The following is a 20,424-nucleotide window of genomic DNA, read 5'->3' as shown; positions in this document are numbered from 1 at the left end:
CTTATTTTTTACTCTTTTTGCCATTTCAATTTTTGCCAAATAAATTTTAATATTTTATTTTAATTTTTGAAATTTTTTTTTTGCCAAAATATATAGCTAAGCTAAAGCGCGTATTCTCCTCTGCTTTATCTTTTAGCGACGGCTCGCTTTGCATCTCAGTAGCACAGGCCTTTCCATCTCGTCCGCTCGTGCGTAACCCTCTCCATATGGTTCAATCTCCTACGCGACGCCTGCGCCATGGGCCTCGGGTAGAAGACTGAGCCATATAGAGGGGGTAAATCACGAGCGGTCGAGAGGCAGGGGGATTTCAGGAAGTAAATCGCACGCCGTGCGCGAGTTGGAAGGCTCTGATCTAGTTATTTACTATTCGGACTTTTTCTTACAAAAAGATACATCTTTAATATAATATTTACAAACATTTTAGTTTTATATGCATTTAGAAAACAATGTCTTATATTACCATAATTGTTTTTGATAAATGCAGATGTCAAACAGATGTCATATAACATTAATTAAAGGCATTCTAAACTAACGGAATTATACCGACAGTACAGGGTACAAAATTCTCTGAATTAGCTTTACAACTTTTTTACATGTGTAATGTACACACGAGAATAAATCGTAGGATACTCAAAAAGAGAAGAAAAAAATACATTTAATAATTTTTTAATAAATTCAAAATAATAAAATTGGCAAATGAGAATCGAGCGCAGTTATTAATATGCATATAACATATTTTAATTGTTTAAAAAAACGTGTCGCAGATTTATTTCAAAAACGTTTCAGTTTTCTCTTTGAATCATCCTCAGTGAATCCATAGTTACAAATAAGAAACATTTGATTTCTCGAGTTTCATGTGAAAATCTGTGCTCGTATCACAAATATGTTGTGTACTTTGATAGGTCAAGTAAAAGATAGAATTTTTCTAGAACATCTGTTGTTCTTGTATACAAATTTTTAAATACAATTAATGAGTGAAAAATAGGCTAATGAGAGTCAGCGCGGGTCAAAGAGCGCAATGACAAGTATTGATATGGAATCATTTATTCAATTCAAAATTACAAAACGAACGTTTTGACTCGCTTTGGAGTCATCTTTAACGCAACAAAAAATAGTACAGGCGATAGAAATAGAAGTTGTCATCAGTCATCGAAACTGGGAAGTATCTAAGTCGCCAACGGTTTGACAAATTTGTGGTGGCATTTTTAACCGTATCGCAAGAGATGACACGTAACTGGATAATACAGTTATAATAAAGCGAATCGAAACATTCATTTTGTAATTTTGAATTGAATAAATGATTCAATATCGATACTTGTGATTGCGCTTTTTGACTCGCGCTAACTCTCATTAGCCTATTTTCCACTTATTAATTGTAATTAATTGTATTTAAATTTCGAGAGTTCGGAACTAATTGTATAAATTTTTTAATATTTTTTTGTTTTTATGTTGAATATCTCATGATTTATTCTTGCGTGTACTTTACACATGTAAAAAAAGTTTTTTATTCCATAAAGCCAATTTGAAGAATTTTGTTTTCTGTAATGTCTGTAATTCTATTACTTAAAATTCCCTTAATAACGTGCATTATATACGTTAGCAACGTTAACCTTTGATTATATATCTTGATTTATATCAAAGGTTAAACATTTATCCATACATATATACAGGGTTGGGCAGAGGAACCTGACACATTTTAATAACCACTTGCGCGGCCGCTATTAATCGGAAGAGGTTGAAACTCCGGGAGAATAAACTAGACACTTGAAGGTTTTTTTTGTTTATTTACCAAAAATTATATCGGCTAAATGATGGCCGTTACAAGCAATACAATTTTCGAGGCGTTTTTCGAAATTATCATACACTTTTTTCAACATCGCTGGCTTTATTTCTGCAATTTCTCTCCGAATATTGGCTCTCAGCTGGTCCAAGGTTCGAGATTTGTTAGCGTAGACACGTTGCTTCAAATAGCCTCACAAAAAGAAGTCGCACACTGAGAGATCGGGCGAACGTGGTGGCCATGTTCGCCTGATTTTTCAATGATTGCCCGATTTTTCAATGATTCGCCCGATGATTTCAATTCCTGGGTTATGAGAATTTTGTAGGGATGAAAATTCATCGCTTTCAACATTCTGCTAAACGATCGACGAGACATTCCGAGAGCTTGAGCATGTTTACCGGCAGAACGGCGTGGACTTCGTTGCAAAGAGGTGCGAACGCGTGTCTCATTTTCAGGGGTTCTTACCGTTCTTGGTTGCCCTGGAGGCTTTTGTTTCGTGGCTGTGGCTGTTTGTCGGAAGTTTTTGACCCACAGATTCACAGAATTACGAGAGGGAACCGGATCTCGTGGACGAAGAGAATATTCAATACGAAAATCGCGAATTGCTTGAACGTAGGACTGAGTTATGAAAAAACGCTCGCAAACGAACGCGCGTTGTTGCGGCGGCCACTTCTCCATACTGGAACTGTACTGATATGTAAACATAAACCTTCAACCATCTATTTTTCGCTCCCGGAGTTACAGCGCCCTCTTTTCACTTGGAGGGGAATAACGATTTTTTAAAATGTGTCAGGTTTTTCTGCCCAACCCTGTATAATGTACAATATATAAAGTATGTATTACACATCATTTATATAAACAATAATCTATGAATCATTTAAGATCCAGATTTCATCAAATTGGTAGAAATTATATTATTTTTTTTTTAATTATATTTTTATTTTACCAATACTAAAGTCACACATACAGGTTGTCCAAAATGTGTGGTAACTCTTTAATATTTTGGAAACTAAGCATTTTTGACAGAAATATTTCAGATAAAAGTTATAGGATTTAAAAAAAGTGTATTTACTGATTAGGGGAAAGTAGGGTTATTGTACGCACTGGGTAATTGTACGCTTCGTGGTTTGGCACCTTCCCGATGAATAGAAATTATATCACGACGATATTTGTAGGCTGAAGGCATTTTTTAAATATATAACCATACGTTATATCATTTAAAAACGTAGTTAATTGAAAAAATAAGAAAAAGTAAAATCATGATTTTTCTTGCGATTTTGGCGTTCAGAAAATAAGGCAATAAGTCCGTATTTTTACTTTAGTCATTTAATTTTGTTATACCTAACAAAAGTACGTTTTTTCCTGCGTTCTTTGAGCTATTGTTTATTAAATTTAATTAAATAGTCATCAAGTAATTGTTTTTTTATCAAATCAAGTTCGCCGTCGACAATTTTACGCATCCATCTTGAAAGGCGTGAGACCACGTGAGATCAACTATAGTGCCACTAGTACAGTGTAGTGCAGTGTAGTGTAGTTAAAAGAATGGGCTATAACCTCATTTTTCCTCCGCGTCCATTTATCCAACCGCACGTACAATTACCCAAGGCCAGAGAAATTTTTTCGTTTAACCACTTGTTTCTTTTTGCTGAATATAGCATTACCAATAAAAAATTGTTCAATATGACAATACATAATGATAAAAAAATGTTTAAAGTTTCTATTTCTGTACTCGTATCGATTTCAACTTTAAAAATCACTTCACTGCGATAAATTTCCCTTAGGTGCGTGCAATTTACCTACTTTCCCCTACATCTGCTTGACCTTGGCGTGGCCAATGTCAGGTTAAGATAATATGTGTAAATTTAATGTGTTTTGTGTGTAAATCCAACACAAAAAAGTATACAGGATTGAGTAATAATCCGGAAACGATCATATCTCGAAAAGGATCAACTTTAGCGAAAAATATTTAAGTAGCAAAGTTGTAGGACTTAATAAAATGTACCTAATGATGACTGAAAATATGACTTTGAATGGAGGACGAAGATCACATGAAGGACAAATTGAATTTTTTAAATGGAACTGCTTACTTTTTATTGCATATTTTTGTAGCTTATTTTGATACTTTTCCAAAACACTATAAAAAAATATTTCTTTGTTAAGGATTTTTTGAGTTACAAGACTTGAAAGTTACAGTACTGCCGGCATTAGCATAATCCAAGGAGAATTGCGTGGAGGTTTCACGATTGGATTTGCATCTCGCGTGCGTGCGTGCGTGCGTGCGTGCGTGCGTGCGTGCGTGCGTGCGTGCGTGCGTGCGTGCGTGCGTGCGTGCGTGCGTGCGTGCGTGCGTGCGTGCGTGCGTGCGTGCGTGCGTGCGTGCGTGCGTGCGTGCGTGCGTGCGTGCGTGCGTGCGTGCGTGCGTGCGTGCGTGCGTGCGTGCGTGCGTGCGTGCGTGCGTGCGTGCGTGCGTGCGTGCGTGCGTCGTGCGTGCGTGCGTGCGTGCGTGCGTGCGTGCGTGCGTGCGTGCGTGCGTGCGTGCGTGCGTGCGTGCGTGCGTGCGTGCGTGCGTGCGTGCAACAGCAAAGATTAGGACCGCACGCTTGGTCATTTTCGCGGTTTTTAGTGATTCCAAACCTTTTCTGCTGTGTAACATACCTTTGAAAATATTGTTTCCCACTTTCTCAATTAATTAAATGTTTGAAATTTCTTCCTTTTATTGTTTGACAATGAGCTAGACGCTCATAGAAATTATTGATCACATATCTTATTTGTTCTAATGTGATCAGAGCTGCATCTTGTGTTATTCGGTTGCTAAGGTTTTCCAAATTACGTGGTTTTGTCGCATAAACCTTACTTTTGAGATGTCCCCAAAGAAAGTCCCCCAAGAAAATCAGTCAGTAATCCAGCCGGCGGTACTGTAACTTTTAAGTCTTGTAACTAGAAAAATACTTAACGAAAAAACGTTTATTTTTTTTTTTAAGAAAATAATGCGAGAAGAGCTCAAATGTAATAATACAAAAATTAAAGAAATTAAACGAGCTCGAGAGCCGCGCTGGGTGTTAAACGTAATAATCAAAACAAGTAGGTAAGTTTGTGTATACGTTTCGACCTTTAATAACGGTTGTAACAAATCTCCTCCGCGCGACATCCCAGCGGACCGGTCACCGTCCGCCAAGCGCCGGCCGAAAACAACCGCCGAGCGTAAAACGAGGCGCTGCGCGCCCACAAAGACTTTCAAACACGCCGACACGAGCGACGAGGCATCCGCGCGTCGAGATATCTCGCCGCGCACGCGCACCGGCTCAAATCGGCACGCGCTGGCGACGTGCTCGCTCGCCTCCGCTCGCTCTCTGAGTAACCGATCTCGAGCGGCGGGGATGCTGGCGCCGAAACAAACCGAACCGCCACCGAGCATTTCCGACGTCTCGAGATTCGGGTATAAAAGCGCCGGAGCAGCGAGATGCAAGGCTTCGTCTCCGCCGATTGTTCGGACAGCTACTCCGCCGACTAGTCTTCGAAGAAGTCTCCTGAAGTAGTCCTGGGGTCAAGCGTCTTGGCCTCTGTCGAGCGTTCTCGACAGCTACTGTTCTCACACCCGTCTCTCCTTGCCGAAGCTGGGCTCAAGTGTCTTGGGCTCTGGCAAGCGTTCTTGCCCGACCGGCCCTCCCGCACCGATCCGATCCTACCGCGGCGGCTAAAGAAAACGGGGTAAAGCGTCTTTGCCTCCGTCGAGCGTACTCGACGTAGCCGTCGCATCCCGCCTGCGAACAATAGCGCGTCGTACGACCGGCGAATTTAAAGGGATGCTCGGCCGAGCGTCGCCCCGCGCTCCGCTACCGCACCGGCGACCGCGAAAACCGCGCACGCAACCTTGCAAGGTCGGTAAACATCGGACCGCCCGTCGCGCCGAAGGAACGCCAGCGACGACAACACGCGCACCTGTCGCACGAATAACGGCGACCGCGCCAACGACGATACACGCACCGAATCCGGTGCACCTCTGTAATCGCGCCGTTCGGCACCATAATAATCGTCACCACTAACGATATGGCCGACGACGTATCACCGGCGACGCGTCCGAAAAGCGATCTTGTATACATTAGTAGTACGTTGTATTTCGTCCTTCTACAATAAACTGTACATATTCTACACGTTAAAATCACGACCTAATTCTCTCTTTTAACCCGGATCGTGCCCTGGAATCACCGACGAGCTACGTCCGTGCGCGATTTCTAAATAAGAAGCACGGGTTGTTACATGGTCTTCTTCAGTACAAATAAGCATGTGTATTATTATTGTGCATTCCAACAATTTGATATATACGCGTAAAAAGTTTTATTATTTATTTAACTTTTATTATTTATTTTATTTATTACTTAATTATTTGTGCTCCGTTATTTATAGTGCACGATGCCTAAGTTTCCGAAACATATATCAAGGCACGTTTCCGAGAGGTCTTAATTTTCTTTTGTTATCCTACAACTGACAGTCAATGGACGTTTTTGTTACCACGTACTTTCCACAGAATTGGTATAATTATAGTTCAATTATAGAATTACTATAATTATAGTTCAATTTATCTTTTAAAAATTAGGATCAAACACTGTTAATCATTGTTACAAATGCTTATTTGTACTAAAGAAAACCGTTATTAAAGGTCGAAACGTATACACAATTTACCTACTTGTTTTGATTATTGCGTTCCACACTCAGCGCGGCTCTCGAGTTCGTTTATTTTCTTTAGCGTTTATTTATATTGTTTTGAAAAGATCTCGAGATAAGCTACAAGTATGCAATAAAAAGTAGGCAGTTCCATTTTAAAAATTCAATTTGACTTTTATATGATCGTCGTCCTTCAACCAAAGTCAAATTTTTAGTTATCATTAGGTACATTTTATTAAGCCCTACAACTTTGCTGCTTACATATTTTTCGCTATAATTGATTCTTTCTGAAATATTTGACTGTTACCGGATTTTCACCCTGTATATAAATCCGACCGGGCAATCTTTAGGAGGTACACCTTGAGTCATGTTAATGCTGACGGTATTGTAATTTTCAAGCCTCATAACTCGAAAAATATTTAATGAAAATGAACTTTATTATAGTGTTTTGAAAAGCTATTGACACCAGTTATTAGATTTTGGAATCAAAAGTACCATATTCCATTTAAAAAGTCCACGTGACTTTAATCTGACCCTGACCTTAGCCACGCTATTCAAGAACAAACGGCTATAATTAGTAAATAAATCTTTTCAAACTTTTGCCTGAAACATTTCTGTCGAAAATGTTTAGTTTCCAAAATATTAAGGGATTTCCATACATTTTGGATACCATGTATACGTATACACAATCTTTAAATTTAATTTTTTTTTTTCTGTATTTTTTAATTTTTAATAATTTACTTTACTTGTATTGTCTACATGAAAAAGATTTGTAAACATAACATAAACAATATGTAAATAATTCGTGATGTAATCTTGAAACGAGTTTGATTTATATCTTCCATACCTAACAGACGATCTTAGCTAATCATGTACAACGACTTCACGAATATTAATTTCAGCTTCTTTTCGCGTATATGTGCGTGCTCTTTTCCATGTACATATATGTGCAGTTGCAAATATTTAGAAATAAGAAATTTGGATAATTGAATGCTATTTAACATAATATATATTATTTCCAAAAATCGAAAAAATATTACGTGTGTATAAATGAGTTCAAGTATTCTTGACGTTGATAAAATCAGTTGTATGTGGAACAGAAAGTAACGTTATTATTTTCTAGTTCTTGGTATACCATATGATTTTGGCCTTGACATGTGGTCCGTGGGATGTACCATATACGAACTATACACAGGAAAAATAATGTTCTCGGGGAAAACAAACAATCAAATGTTAAAGTACTTCATGGATTTAAAGGGCAAAATGCCAAATAAACTAATTAGGAAAGGCTCGTTCAAAGATCAGCATTTTGATAGCAACTGCAATTTTCTGTATCACGAGGTGGATAAAGTTACAGAACGGGTGAGTTCTTTAATTATTTTCCACAATTTTGTCACGCAACACTATAAGTAATCTTCTACCTTCTACAAATCGCAATGCGATAGAAGAAATGTAGCATTTATCGATAATAACTCAATAACCGTTTTTGTGTTACTTACGGACAGTGTTGCACTTACAAGGGGAGAACCCGACAATGATCTCGCCGATTTTAATAAAATTTTGCTTACGTTGAGAATCGTTCTTCTGTAACGGTACTTATAGATGCTGGAAATATTTAATTGTCATTTTTTCGAGAATGCCTAAGTTGTGCAACGAACGGCTTTACTACAATAAAGGTGTGAGTGAATACTACACACCTATAAAATTTTATTAAAATTGGCGAGATCATTGTCGGGTCCTCCCCTTGTTAGATAACTTAAAGTTATCCAGATAAAATAAATTGCATGTAACTGTGTCTTACATAAAATAAAGTTGATTAAATTTTAAATTTAGAAATTATATAGGTATTGTTTTATCTATAATTTGTATATTATATATTGTATTTATTTATATATTATTTTATAGATAATTTTAAGATAATATTATTGTTGAACAAAACAATTTAGGATGTAAAAAATAATAATTTATATTTTTATTTATAAATATTTCTTAAACACAAGAGTCCTTCAAATAATTTAGTCTGACCAATTATTTTTTATTTGAATCAATACTCAAATAGAAATTAAAGTTGAAAAATATGAAGGGAATATGTATACTTAACTTAGATCAATGTACAATGAGTTCTTTAGAAAAATTTTTATATTACGCTATTATTTTTCTGATCTATGCAATCTGTTATCATTTCAAGAATTTCTGTCAAAATACATGGTTGTAGATTGAAGCTAAGAATAATATTTTATACTTGTTATATATTAACTTAGACTATTTAGATTACTTAGTCTACTTGCGTATTAACTCATTTTAAAAAATCAAATCGTTTTAAAAAAGATAATATTTCTTTTATTTAAGATGAAAATGGAGATAATAAAGTATATGTTTTAGTAATCTGAATAAAGATAAATCAATTTCTTTATCTAAATAATTAGCTAGATAATTTTATGTAGCCAAACAAATGTATAGATATAACAGCAAACATTATTTGCAGAAATAAATATTTCTGTAAGCAGTGTTTGCCGTTATATATGTATATTTATTTGGCTATGTACCGTGCAATGTGTTGTATTTACTGTTGTATTAACATGCCTTCCAGGAGAAAGTCGTCGTAATGTCAACGTTACCAGCAACTCGCGATCTTAGCGCTGAACTCGGTGGAAATTCTTTACCACCGGAACAAAATCGCAAAGTTGGACAACTAAAAGATTTATTGGAACGAACATTAATGTTGGACGCAGGGAAGAGAATTACTGTGAATCATGCTCTGGCGCATCCCTTTATACAAGAAAAAATATAGGTAACCCTGTCTGGGGTTCTTTAGCTTCGAAAAATTCAATGACGTAACTTTGTAAAATAATGCCGTTAACAATCTTTTTTATTGTTAAACGCTTCTTGATAGAAGCGCGGTATGTCTCTATTTCTCTATCTCTTTCATTCTCATTCTCTTTTATTCCTTTTTCCACCCCAAATATTATTTTTTACATAAAAAAATTTATATTTTATTCTTTCTCTCTTTTTTTGTTTAGCAGGAAGAGGCGGTGCAAAAAGTTTATCCAAGTTGTGTCTTGTATAATGTGAGAATTTTGCAACAAAGAGAAAATATAATTGTAATGTTGCACAAAACCGTACTTTACAGGCAGTACTGTATGAATCTAAAGGTATTATTTAATTGTGTGTGATTATTATCAAAAATGGACAGAGTATAATATTTTTATACTCAATATAATAATTGTGAATGCAATAATGAATAAATTCGTCATATATCTATAAATGGTGTTTCTAATATAGATTAGTTCATGTCGTATATAATGCATATATGGAGGTAATTCGAGTTATAGATGCCAATTTCCCTGTTTAAAATAGAACTTTGATTTCATTACATTGTTTAATAAGAAAAATAGGAATAAAAATATAACGACCGCCTCTTTCAGCAATTGGGATACCAGTTTCCTTCTTCCAATTCTGATTTGGAAAATAAGACGTTCTTATGAATAGCACTCTTCGTAAAGTGATCGAACATGCGTTTGTGTGAAATTGTACGTTATGTATTTTCACAAAGCGAGAGAGGTTCATGTATGTGTGTGTGTGTGTACGCGCGCGCGCGCACACACACACACACACACATACACATATACATACATACGCACACACACACACACATATATATATATATATATATATATACAGGGTGTCAGGTAACTACCGCCCCTGGTTTTGTGGATTGATAGATCAAGTAAAACTGAGCAGAAAAGTCCTTTACCATTTTTTAATATTTGCCATAGTTAACAAAATAAAAATTAATAAATTCTGCGAATAAGTGCGTATCACCGCGCGTAAGGACTGCCCACCGGTCGCTGAAACGTAGGCAGCCGGGGCAGCCTTCTTCCTCTTTGCCGCGCCGCTCGCAGGCCGCAGCTACTGCTGCTTTTCCCTCCTCACCGCACCGCGCCGCGCCTACAGCCGCGGCAGCCTACATCTCGATGACTGGCGGGCGGTTCTTGCGCGCAGTGATACGTGCTTATTCGCAGACTTTATTAATTTTTGTTTCGTTAACTATGGCAAATATTAAAAAATGGTAAAGGACTTTTCTGCTCAGTTTTACTTGATCTATCAATCCACGAAACCAGGGGCGGTAGTTACCTGACACCCTGTATATATATATATATATATATATATATATATATATATATATGTATATGTATATATACACATATACAAGGTGTCCGGGAACCAGGAAACCTACCGCTTTGAGAACATAGAGGAAATGAAAAGAGACAAAAAAAGTCTTATATTATTTTGCGATAATCGCTATAATTATCGAGTTATAAAATAAAACGTCTGAGCCAATGTGCAGTGACCCCGCGCCTAGCTCGTGGGCAACGCGCAGCAGGAAAGGTGACGCGTTGTTGTTTGAATTGACACGGTCCGACAGTGCAAAAATCAAATGTGTTATTTTAGTTAAAGCTTCTCCTTACATATTTGATAAATAACACATTTGATTTTTGCAGTGTATGTACACGCGGTGAGGCGAATTTAGACCGTCGCGTCGTGCAAATTCAAACAATGACGCGTCACTTGTCCTGCTGCGCAACGTTGCCTACGAGCTAGGAGCGATGGCGTGGCGTCACCGCACATTGGCTCAACCGTTTTATTTTATAACTTGATAATTATAGCGAATATCGCAAAATGGTATAATACTTTTTTGTCGTTTTTTATCTCCTTTATGTTCACAAAGCAGTAGGTTCTATAGTTCCCGGACACCCTGCATGTGTGTGTGTGTGTGTGTGTGTGTGTGTGTGTGCGTGTGTGTGTGTGTGTGTGTGCGTGCGTGCGTGCGTGCGTGCGTGCGTGCGTGCGTGCGTGCGTGCGTGCGTGTATGCATGTATGTATGTATGTATGTATGTATGTGTACATACACACGCGCACACACATACAGGGTGTCCGGTAATAACCGAATCTTTCGGAAGCTGATAGAGCAGATCAAACTGAGAAGTCCTTTTTCTATTTTATAAACTTTGCAATAATTAACGACATATTAATTACTGAAAATCACTGATTTAACTTATTCAAATACAAACGTGCGATAAGATAGGACCACCCGGTGCTCGAGGTTGCGAGGCGCGCAGAAAATTGTTGATTATATGTGTCAATAGCTGAACATGAACAGTGCAATGCCGCTTGAAGAAAACAACTTTTCACACGCTTAGCAACGATGATCACAGTACGGGTGTATCGCAAGTTTGTATTTGCCAGTAGGTCAAGCGGATTTGATTATCTTTGGTAATTAACATTTCTTAATTATTCTAGAACTTTTCTGTTTAGTCTGACACACTCTATCAGTCTACGAAAGAGTATCCAGTCATTACCGCATTTTCTGTATATACATACATATACATATAAAGAATTATAAGTCCTTTATGGATCATACATTGTTCGATCCATTTTAAAGCATTTCATCAGCGAGCATACGTGCACATACAGCATTAGAAGCCTAAGCGGCAAAGAAATCTGTTTTAATTGGAAAATAAATTGTATAGCGAATAGGTCAGTTATATTGAAATAAAACAACATATGCTTAATACAATAAGAAGAATGACCTGCATTTTGTCTTTTCAATCTCAAATTATGAATGAATATATTCAGTCCAAGTATTTCTTATAGTATACATATTTTACTATCTTTTTAATTCTCTCTGCCTCTGTTTTTTTTTCCATTTCTATCTTTGTAATTTGAAGTGCGTTCCAAGTTAGACATATTTAATGAATCTTGTTTTATAACAGCGATAGTACAATAAAGATAGATGAATGTAGATACATATACATATATATGTGCGCGCGTGCGTGCGTGCGTGCGTGCGTGCGTGCGTGCGTGCGTGCGTGCGTGTGTGCGTGCGTGCGTGCGTGCAACTTACATTATATATACATTTGCCGAATGTAAATGAACAAATGTTAAATATTTTAGCAACATATGGAAATATTCCATTGATCAAATATTAAAAAATGAAATATACAGAATATAATGTACAATCTGTTTCATATTTGAAGAACAATTTATGTAATTTATCAGTCGGTCGAAATAAACGAGCGAAAGGATATTAAATGTAAATAATCTGTATATTTAGATTAAGAAGCGAAACATTTTGACTTTACAAGTCCGCTTCAGTCGCAGTACGAAATTAATAATAACTTAATAAACAAACGAAATAATCACAGACGTATACCAGTGCTCTATAATTGATTCTTCATTTTCCTTTCAAGAATTAATTATGTTTAAAGTGATAAAATACTTGTTTGTTAGTGACCGCATATTTAATCTATATAATTGAAAATACGGTAATATTTATAATCGGAATAATACGAAAAAAGATCTTTTTTGTTAAATATTTTCTGAAATAATTATTGATTGATTAACATACAAGTATGTTATTATTTTGGACTTAATTAATTCTGGAGAAAAAAATGAAAAATCAATTATAGATCTTCGACGTAATGCGTATGATTATTTTATTAAATGATTATTACATTATTATTAATTTTGCAACTGCGCTTTTGTAAAATTGAAACGATTTTCTTCTTAATCAATACGAATATACAGATTATTAACGTTTAACATTTTCTCGCTCGTTTATATCAGCCTAATGTTAAATCACATTTATTGTTAGTAAAAAAAAGTTTATATAAATACTGGAGTTTAGAAACACTTAATTTCTAAGGTAAGAAAAATTTTATATTGTGAAATAATGAAATACCTTAAAATCGGAACAATTAATTTTGTGTTGAAATATACCGAAATAAAGTATCTTGTTTCATACTGATTTTTTATAACTCTTCTTTAGTACTTTTTATGTGCAGAATAACTAGACAAAGTATATTATGTAAAAAGTAAGAACTAAAATCAATTTTTGAAAAATTGATTCTTTTAAAGATTTTTTTATCAATTGTTTTGGTTTCAAGATGTATTCTACAATTTCACAATATAATTTCTTCTACCTCAAAGATCAAGCACTTCTAGAACTCTACTTATATGAACTTTTTTCATGTTTGAATAATGAAAATACATAGAGTTGAAAAATGCATTACTTGTAACGTCGCACAGTAGTCTATGAGCAGAAAAAAGTTTCTCTTACTTTTGGCCTAAATCTTGTTTCTGGCTATTCCTTATATTTTCAAAAACACAAATGCAAATTTTAGCTGAGTTTATCTGCGCTTGCTCATTTACTGTCTTTTAAAGGGCAAGCAAACGCAGGTTAATACAGCATTCTTGTGTTTTAAATTATTATATTAATATATTTTTAGCTGCTTTTTGGAATAATATATTATATTATTAAACTTTTTATTTAAAAAATTTACAAATTAATAAATATGTCAGAATCCATACTCTCAAGATTTAAAATCAATAATTCATAACACAAGGGCTATTGAGAAAGCTAGATCGAAGTATTTATTAGTTATAACAATGGTTTAATAAACTAACATGAATATCCACCACGTTCCAACCGTATAATTATTATTTAATTTGCAATTTTTCAATAATTAATTTTTAATACTTATTACTTTGTTATTAAACTTAGTTATCAATCTTTTTATTATAAAATAATTGCAGTATCTATATATCAGAAATTTGACTTTTTTCTGCAAATATCTCGTTTTGTCTCACTGTGTCCCGTTACACCGTCATTACCTCTTGCTTGTTATAACAAATTTTGTTACTTTTTTTCCTTAACATTTTTATACTAATTTGAAATTATATTTTTTTAGTGCGCAAATATATAGAGTGATTGGCGTGCCACATTAAATACAGTTATATTTTATTTTTGTATTTTATAATCTTTTTCAAATATTGAAAAATTTTGTACTTTATACTTTATGCTGCATTTTAAAAGTCTTTGTCAGCACTGAAAGTCTATAGTACATATGCAACATGAAGATAGATCTTTTGTATTAGTAATGAATACTGGAATTTATTCTTACTAAGTACGTGCGCGCACGCACACACACACACACACACATAAAATGAAGATATTTGTGTAACAAAATTTATGTTTGTAAATTATTATCAAAATTTTTATAAAGATAAGTAAAAAATAAAAGTATACTATAAAGAATCGGAAGAATTATCAAATAAGTTTGACATATAGAAATATGCTATATAAAAACTAATTTATAATTGTAAGTTTTAATATTAATTATTACATTTAATATTGATTATGATGTAATTTTAAAATCTAATATTTTATAATTTAGTATTACTAAAAAGTAATGAATCGTTTCTTTTTAAATAACAATAATAATAACGCGTTATTTTCAAAAATTAATGACGAATTATAGTAACGAATTACTTTTTACAAAAACGTAGTAGTAACGGTAACATATTACTTTTATGAAGTAACGTTCCCAACTTTGGGAATTTGACTCTAGAATATTTGACACTTATTTATTAACATCTTGTATATGTGCATACACACATTTTATACATCGGTCGACACATATGTGCTTAATAATCTACTAAATGCAAACAAATAATCATAATATAACTATGAAAACAATGTTTGCCTTACGTTTTTACAATATGTAATTAAACATATTTATAATAATGTTAAATAGAAGTGAAAATGTATATATTTGCAGTAGAATGCAAAATTTTAAGATAAAAGCGATTATCAAGATATTATATGTGAAATAATAACAGTTATTAAACATTACGTATTGCAATTTGTATTAAGTAAGAATCTTATTGTTGTAAGTGTGGCTCTCCGATTGCTAAATTTTTTATATTTGTTACGATGTCTCTTAGAATCAATGAAACTCTTAATTCGAAAATTTGATCGTTTATTTGAAATTAGAAAATATATCGATGCTGTTGTGAATGGTTCATGGCGTGATCTTGAATGTGACAAGATTGTACGAGACTGCTTATGTTTCAGATGTGTCTTCGATTCAAATCATCGTTAAGTGCGGCCGGACCTTTCAAGGGCCCTTAGCGCCGATCCCGTTACAAGGTATTCATGGGGGATTGCCTGGGATACTTATCCATTTTTCAATACAATTTAACGATGAGATCATAAGCCGAAAATAGTCTGAGTTTTAAAAATGCTCTATTTAATGAACTTTTCATGACAGTATAGGAGTTTTATTCGAGACAAAATATAATGGAATTTTTATTGCGCAAGTTTCTTAAATCTTTTAATCTTTATAAAGTCAATAAATATTTGAATATTTGAAAGATTGAGTAAAATGTCACAAATCAATACTAACACGCGGTACATACGTGTTTTAGTATTTTTGTTTTTAATGAAAGGAAGAAAAAGTGTAAATCAAACTGACATAAACACAAAACAGGAAAAAATATATGTTTCTTGTGAAAACATTTTAATACAGAAGTAAAAATATACTATGAAACTACGATCAGAAAGAGTATATGTATCGTTCTAATTGGCAATTTGGTAATGTTTCACTTGTAGCCCTCCTGTGAGGAGGGGAGACAATGGAAGAAGTGATGAAAACAGTTGATGAGGAAGAAAGGAAAAATGCGATGTACTTACGTCTACGTCATGTCTACTGCATAAAAATGCACTATCGCTAAACGGTTCAACAAAGGTTTATTCAACGAATTAACTAGATTTATATCGACGTGCTAAGATTTCTCTTAAAATTACATGAGATTACAATCGAGGACTCGTAAGTATGTATACAGGTAAAGTACATTTTGTGAAAATTTCAAGTGACAAAAGAAATATAAATGATACACTTATATATTTTACATTAAAAATTATTTTAATTGGAAACTAATCAACAAACTGTTCAACTATGAAAGTATTAAATTTTTACTATTTATTATATTAATATTTGCGATTTTTTTTGAGTTTTCAGATGTTTAAAATCCACGCTCTATGAAAATGAAAAAGCAGATGCAATAAATATATTATTTTTCAAATACTATGTTGCTCTTTTTCTCTTCTCTTTCATCTCTCTCACTCTCTCTCTTCCTCCCTTCCTCCCTCCCTCCCTCCCTTCCCTCTCCCCCCTCTCTCTCACGTAAATATTCGAAGAAAATTTGTATAAAAAAAGAATTTTAATAAAACCTAAATTCACAAAAATATTTATTCTTTTATAACAAAATTGTCTACTTTATTTCTCAATTTTTAGAAGATATATGTTTGCTTGCATGTAAACAATAAATATATATTTCAAAAAATAATAAATATGAATATCATAAATATTGTATACCGTCTGGAGCATAAATTTTATAATATAAAATGTATGAAGCAATAACAAACTGTACATATACCAATTTATTGAAAAAATATACAAAATAAAATAATTCTATCGTATATTAATATATTTCTTGATTTTTCTTAAATCATTTTATTGCATAATTACATTCATATGTATAATAATTCTAAGTGTACAATATATCACGAAATAATAACGATAAAAGTAACCATGTTTAAGTTTCTTTGAGATTAATATGTTATAAATATTTTATGTGATAAATAATTCAATGTTACTTTTTCGTTCATGTAACGACATTACATATACAGGATGTAACAAAACGATCGCACCTGAAGTGTACCATGAGATAGAGGGTATGAATTCAAGTCGAAAAGTCCTGAGTCATTTTTTGATCTAAGCCTTTTGTTAGATGTTATACGATGTCAAAGTTATCCAATCAGCGCCCGTCTATACAAGAAAAGCAAGGTCGGACAATAGACGAGTACGCGGACGGAGCAGAGCGGACAAATTACGCGGCGGAAAAACAACATTAAGCAGCGAAACGGCTGTATACACACACTTCCCTGCCGCAAATTTACTTTAGAACACTATAGAAATGTCTATAGTTCTGAATGTGTTTTTTGAAACAGGTATTGCATATACGGAATGGGGTTTTCCTTATACAACTTTTATAATTTTTAATAAGGTAATACGTATGATCATTACCTTATTAAAAATTATAAAAGTCATGTAAGGAGAACCCCATTCCGTATATTTTTCTATAGAAAAAATATCTATAGTTCTGAATGTGTTTTTTGAAACAGGCATTGCATATACGGAATGGGGTTCTCCTTATATGACTTTTATAATTTTTAATAAGGTAATGAACATACGTATTACCTTATTAAAAATTATAAAAGTTGTATAAGGAGAACTCTATTCCGTATATGCAATACCTGTTTCAAAAAACACATTCAGAACTATAGACATTTCTATAGTGTTCTAAAGTAAATTTGCGGCAGGGTTTCTCTCTTTTTTTCCCCTCTTTCTCCACCTTGTTTAAAAAAATCTTAAATATCCTAAAATGCACAACTAAAATAATCGGCGTTTTTATTATAATTTATCAATTTAATTTAAATTAATTAATTGTTTATTTTATTACAGTTAAAATAAATGTTCAAAGTGTGCTCCTACATATTCTTACCTTTTTTCGTACATTTTGCGTAGCTCTTCGAACTTGATCATTGTCATTCTTTCAATAGTATACCAATACCAATTCCGTCATCTTGTCAGCTATCTCGATTTTGGTGTGCATAAATATTTTTTCTTTTATTGTTCCCTAAAGAAAAAAGTCGCATGGATTGTAATCAGAAGATCGAGCAGGCCACGGAGTACATATTACTTCCAAAAAGTAAGTAATACTTTAAAGAAATAATATTTTCTACAAACAAGTAATATTTATTTATGTAAAGTAAATAATTTGCTTGAATGATTCTAATAACGTATTTCCTTAAACCACGAAAATTTTTTTCACACTGTACATACATAGCATAACTTGCTTTTATACAATGATTTCTCGTTAATTAGATTAATTGTAATTAATATTAAAAACATCGTTTGTTTGAAACAAATTTTATATTTAAATGTAATTATCCATTACACTACTTTCAATATCAACTTCAATAAATCTTATTTAAAGGCATAGTTCGCCGTTATCTCGATGAAATTTTTCCCCAATGGTTTGGAAAAGGTTCAATGACTCCGTGAGCTGCTCAATCTCCGGATTATAATCCATGCATCTTTTTCTTTGGGGAACAATAAAAGAAAAAATATTTATGCACACGAACATCGAGACAGCTGACGAGATGACGGAATTGGTATTCCGCACTATTAAAAAAATTGACAATGATCAAGTTCGAAGAGTTACGCAAAATTACGAAGAGAAGCAACCCACACAACACGAAGTCGACTATGAGCCGACTTTAAGCTGATAGTAAAAGGCAAGAGTTGACTTTTAAGTCAATCGAATATATAATTGTATTTGATAGTATTTTTATACGTGTTATAAACGTAAATACATTTCTGGCATTTTATAAACCACTTTTCAACGTATAAAATACGTTCCGTATTATATATACGTAATAAGAACGATTATTATAAACGTATATTGCACTAACGTATAAAAACCGTTTTACCTATATACATATCTGCCACATGTACTGCCATCTATACCTGTTTTATACCATACTTCCGTTTAATAAACATATATAAAACGTTCCAGTTCTTATTGGGTTTATTGTGAATAGTTGACTAATAATCATTTATATATTAACTATTAAAAGTAGTGTGCTGGTGATTATTGCAAATAACCTGATTATGAAATCAATAATCATTTCATAAAAGAACTATTAAGGAATGATTATTGCAAATAATCTCATTATGAAATCAATAATCACTTATTCAAAAACTATTAGGAAATGATTATTGCGAATAACCCAATTATTAGATGCTACAGAATCACTATTAGAGAATGAATAATCACTATTGTAAGTCAATAGTGATTATTGGCTTTCCAATAGTTCATTTCCGTAAGGGATGCTAACGGGCTACGAGCGAATTAAAACTAAGATTTCTTTTTATGTTAATTGTCTTTTCGGCAAGATAAAATATCTATCATTTATATCTTTTTGCTTTGTCGAAAAGATATAAATAACTTAAAAGAGTATAAAATCTTTTGTTATAAAAAAAACAGAGTTTCGTCGACTTTGAGTGATATTTCAGTCGACTATTTATTAACCATTTGTCGACTTTCAAAAATCGACAAATAGTCAACAAATAATCAATTGCTGTCGAGTTATAGTCGACTGTTGAAAGTCGCCTTTAAGTCAACTGAGTCGGCTACCAGACTAACAGTCACGTGTGTTGTATGGGAAGAATGTGTATCGAGGAGCACATTTATTGTAACTGTAATGAAATAAACAATTAATTAATTCACATTAAATTGATAAATTATTACTAAAACGCCGTTTATTTTAGTTGTGCATTTTAGGATATTTAAGATTTTTTAAAACAAGGTGAAGAGACAGAAAGAAAGTGTGTGTGTGTGTGTGTGTGTGTGTGTGTGTGTGTGTGTATGTGCGTGTGTGTGTGTGTGTATATATAGGGTTGGGAAGTAACGAGTTACGTTACTTTTATTTTTTTTTTTTTATAATAAGAATTTAGATATGTTACAATTTTTCATAATGATGATGAGAACGTCAGAATTGAAATAGTCATTTTTGACCAATAATTTGTTATCATTGTGCATTATTGTAAAAGTAATTCGTTAGTTAATTCGTTACGTAACAAGCAAGAGCAACGCGTTACTTTGACTCGTTACGTAACAAGTAAAATTACAAGTTAGTATTTTTCAATGTGTAATGCATAATAGTTACTTGTATCTCATTATTTCTTATTTGTGGCGGCATATACGTATTAAAAATCATTGTGTATACAGTTGGTTTTATTATAAGTGAATAAAAACTCATTAATTTATTTCTTAAACTATATTATATAATTTTAAATGTTTTAAAGAGATTTTAAAGAAGTTAACAATTTCATTGATATTGTCTAGATAAAGCTACATATCAATTAATATACATTTTACAGTATTTGAATTTACGTTTTTTTTTTTTTAAGGTAATATTTGCATTATGCTTAAGAGGATGCTAAAGTAACAGAAGAACTTCCTCGACGTCGGTCCTACAGATCACTGTAGATTATTTTTCGAGCAAGACC

At 33.3% G+C, this 20,424-nt stretch overlaps 1 protein-coding gene across 7 annotated transcripts in view; it reads left to right on the top strand.

Moving 5' to 3' along the window:
* The window catches only part of LOC105202127 (serine/threonine-protein kinase PRP4 homolog), a 38,154-nt gene extending 21,780 nt beyond the window's left edge, over positions 1–16,374 (top strand). For 2 of the 7 annotated variants that reach the window (XM_026141317.2, XM_026141311.2), the window contains 4 exons: positions 7,566–7,804; positions 9,033–9,233; positions 15,360–15,434; positions 15,897–16,374. In XM_026141317.2, coding sequence (XP_025997102.1) covers positions 7,566–7,804; positions 9,033–9,233 — 440 coding nt within the window. In that variant the 3' untranslated portion in view covers positions 15,360–15,434; positions 15,897–16,374. Of the gene's footprint in view, positions 1–7,565; positions 7,805–9,032; positions 9,234–9,462; positions 9,708–15,359 lie in introns of those variants that run through there. The other 5 variants (XM_026141313.2, XM_026141312.2, XM_039450233.1 and 2 more) reach the window with 5 other exon arrangements.
* Positions 16,375–20,424: the final 4,050 nt, after the last annotated feature.

The sequence above is a fragment of the Solenopsis invicta genome, chromosome 6 (assembly GCF_016802725.1).
Source record: "Solenopsis invicta isolate M01_SB chromosome 6, UNIL_Sinv_3.0, whole genome shotgun sequence".
Classification (NCBI taxonomy): domain Eukaryota; kingdom Metazoa; phylum Arthropoda; class Insecta; order Hymenoptera; family Formicidae; genus Solenopsis; species Solenopsis invicta.
This window is presented reverse-complemented; position numbering and strand designations above follow the sequence as displayed.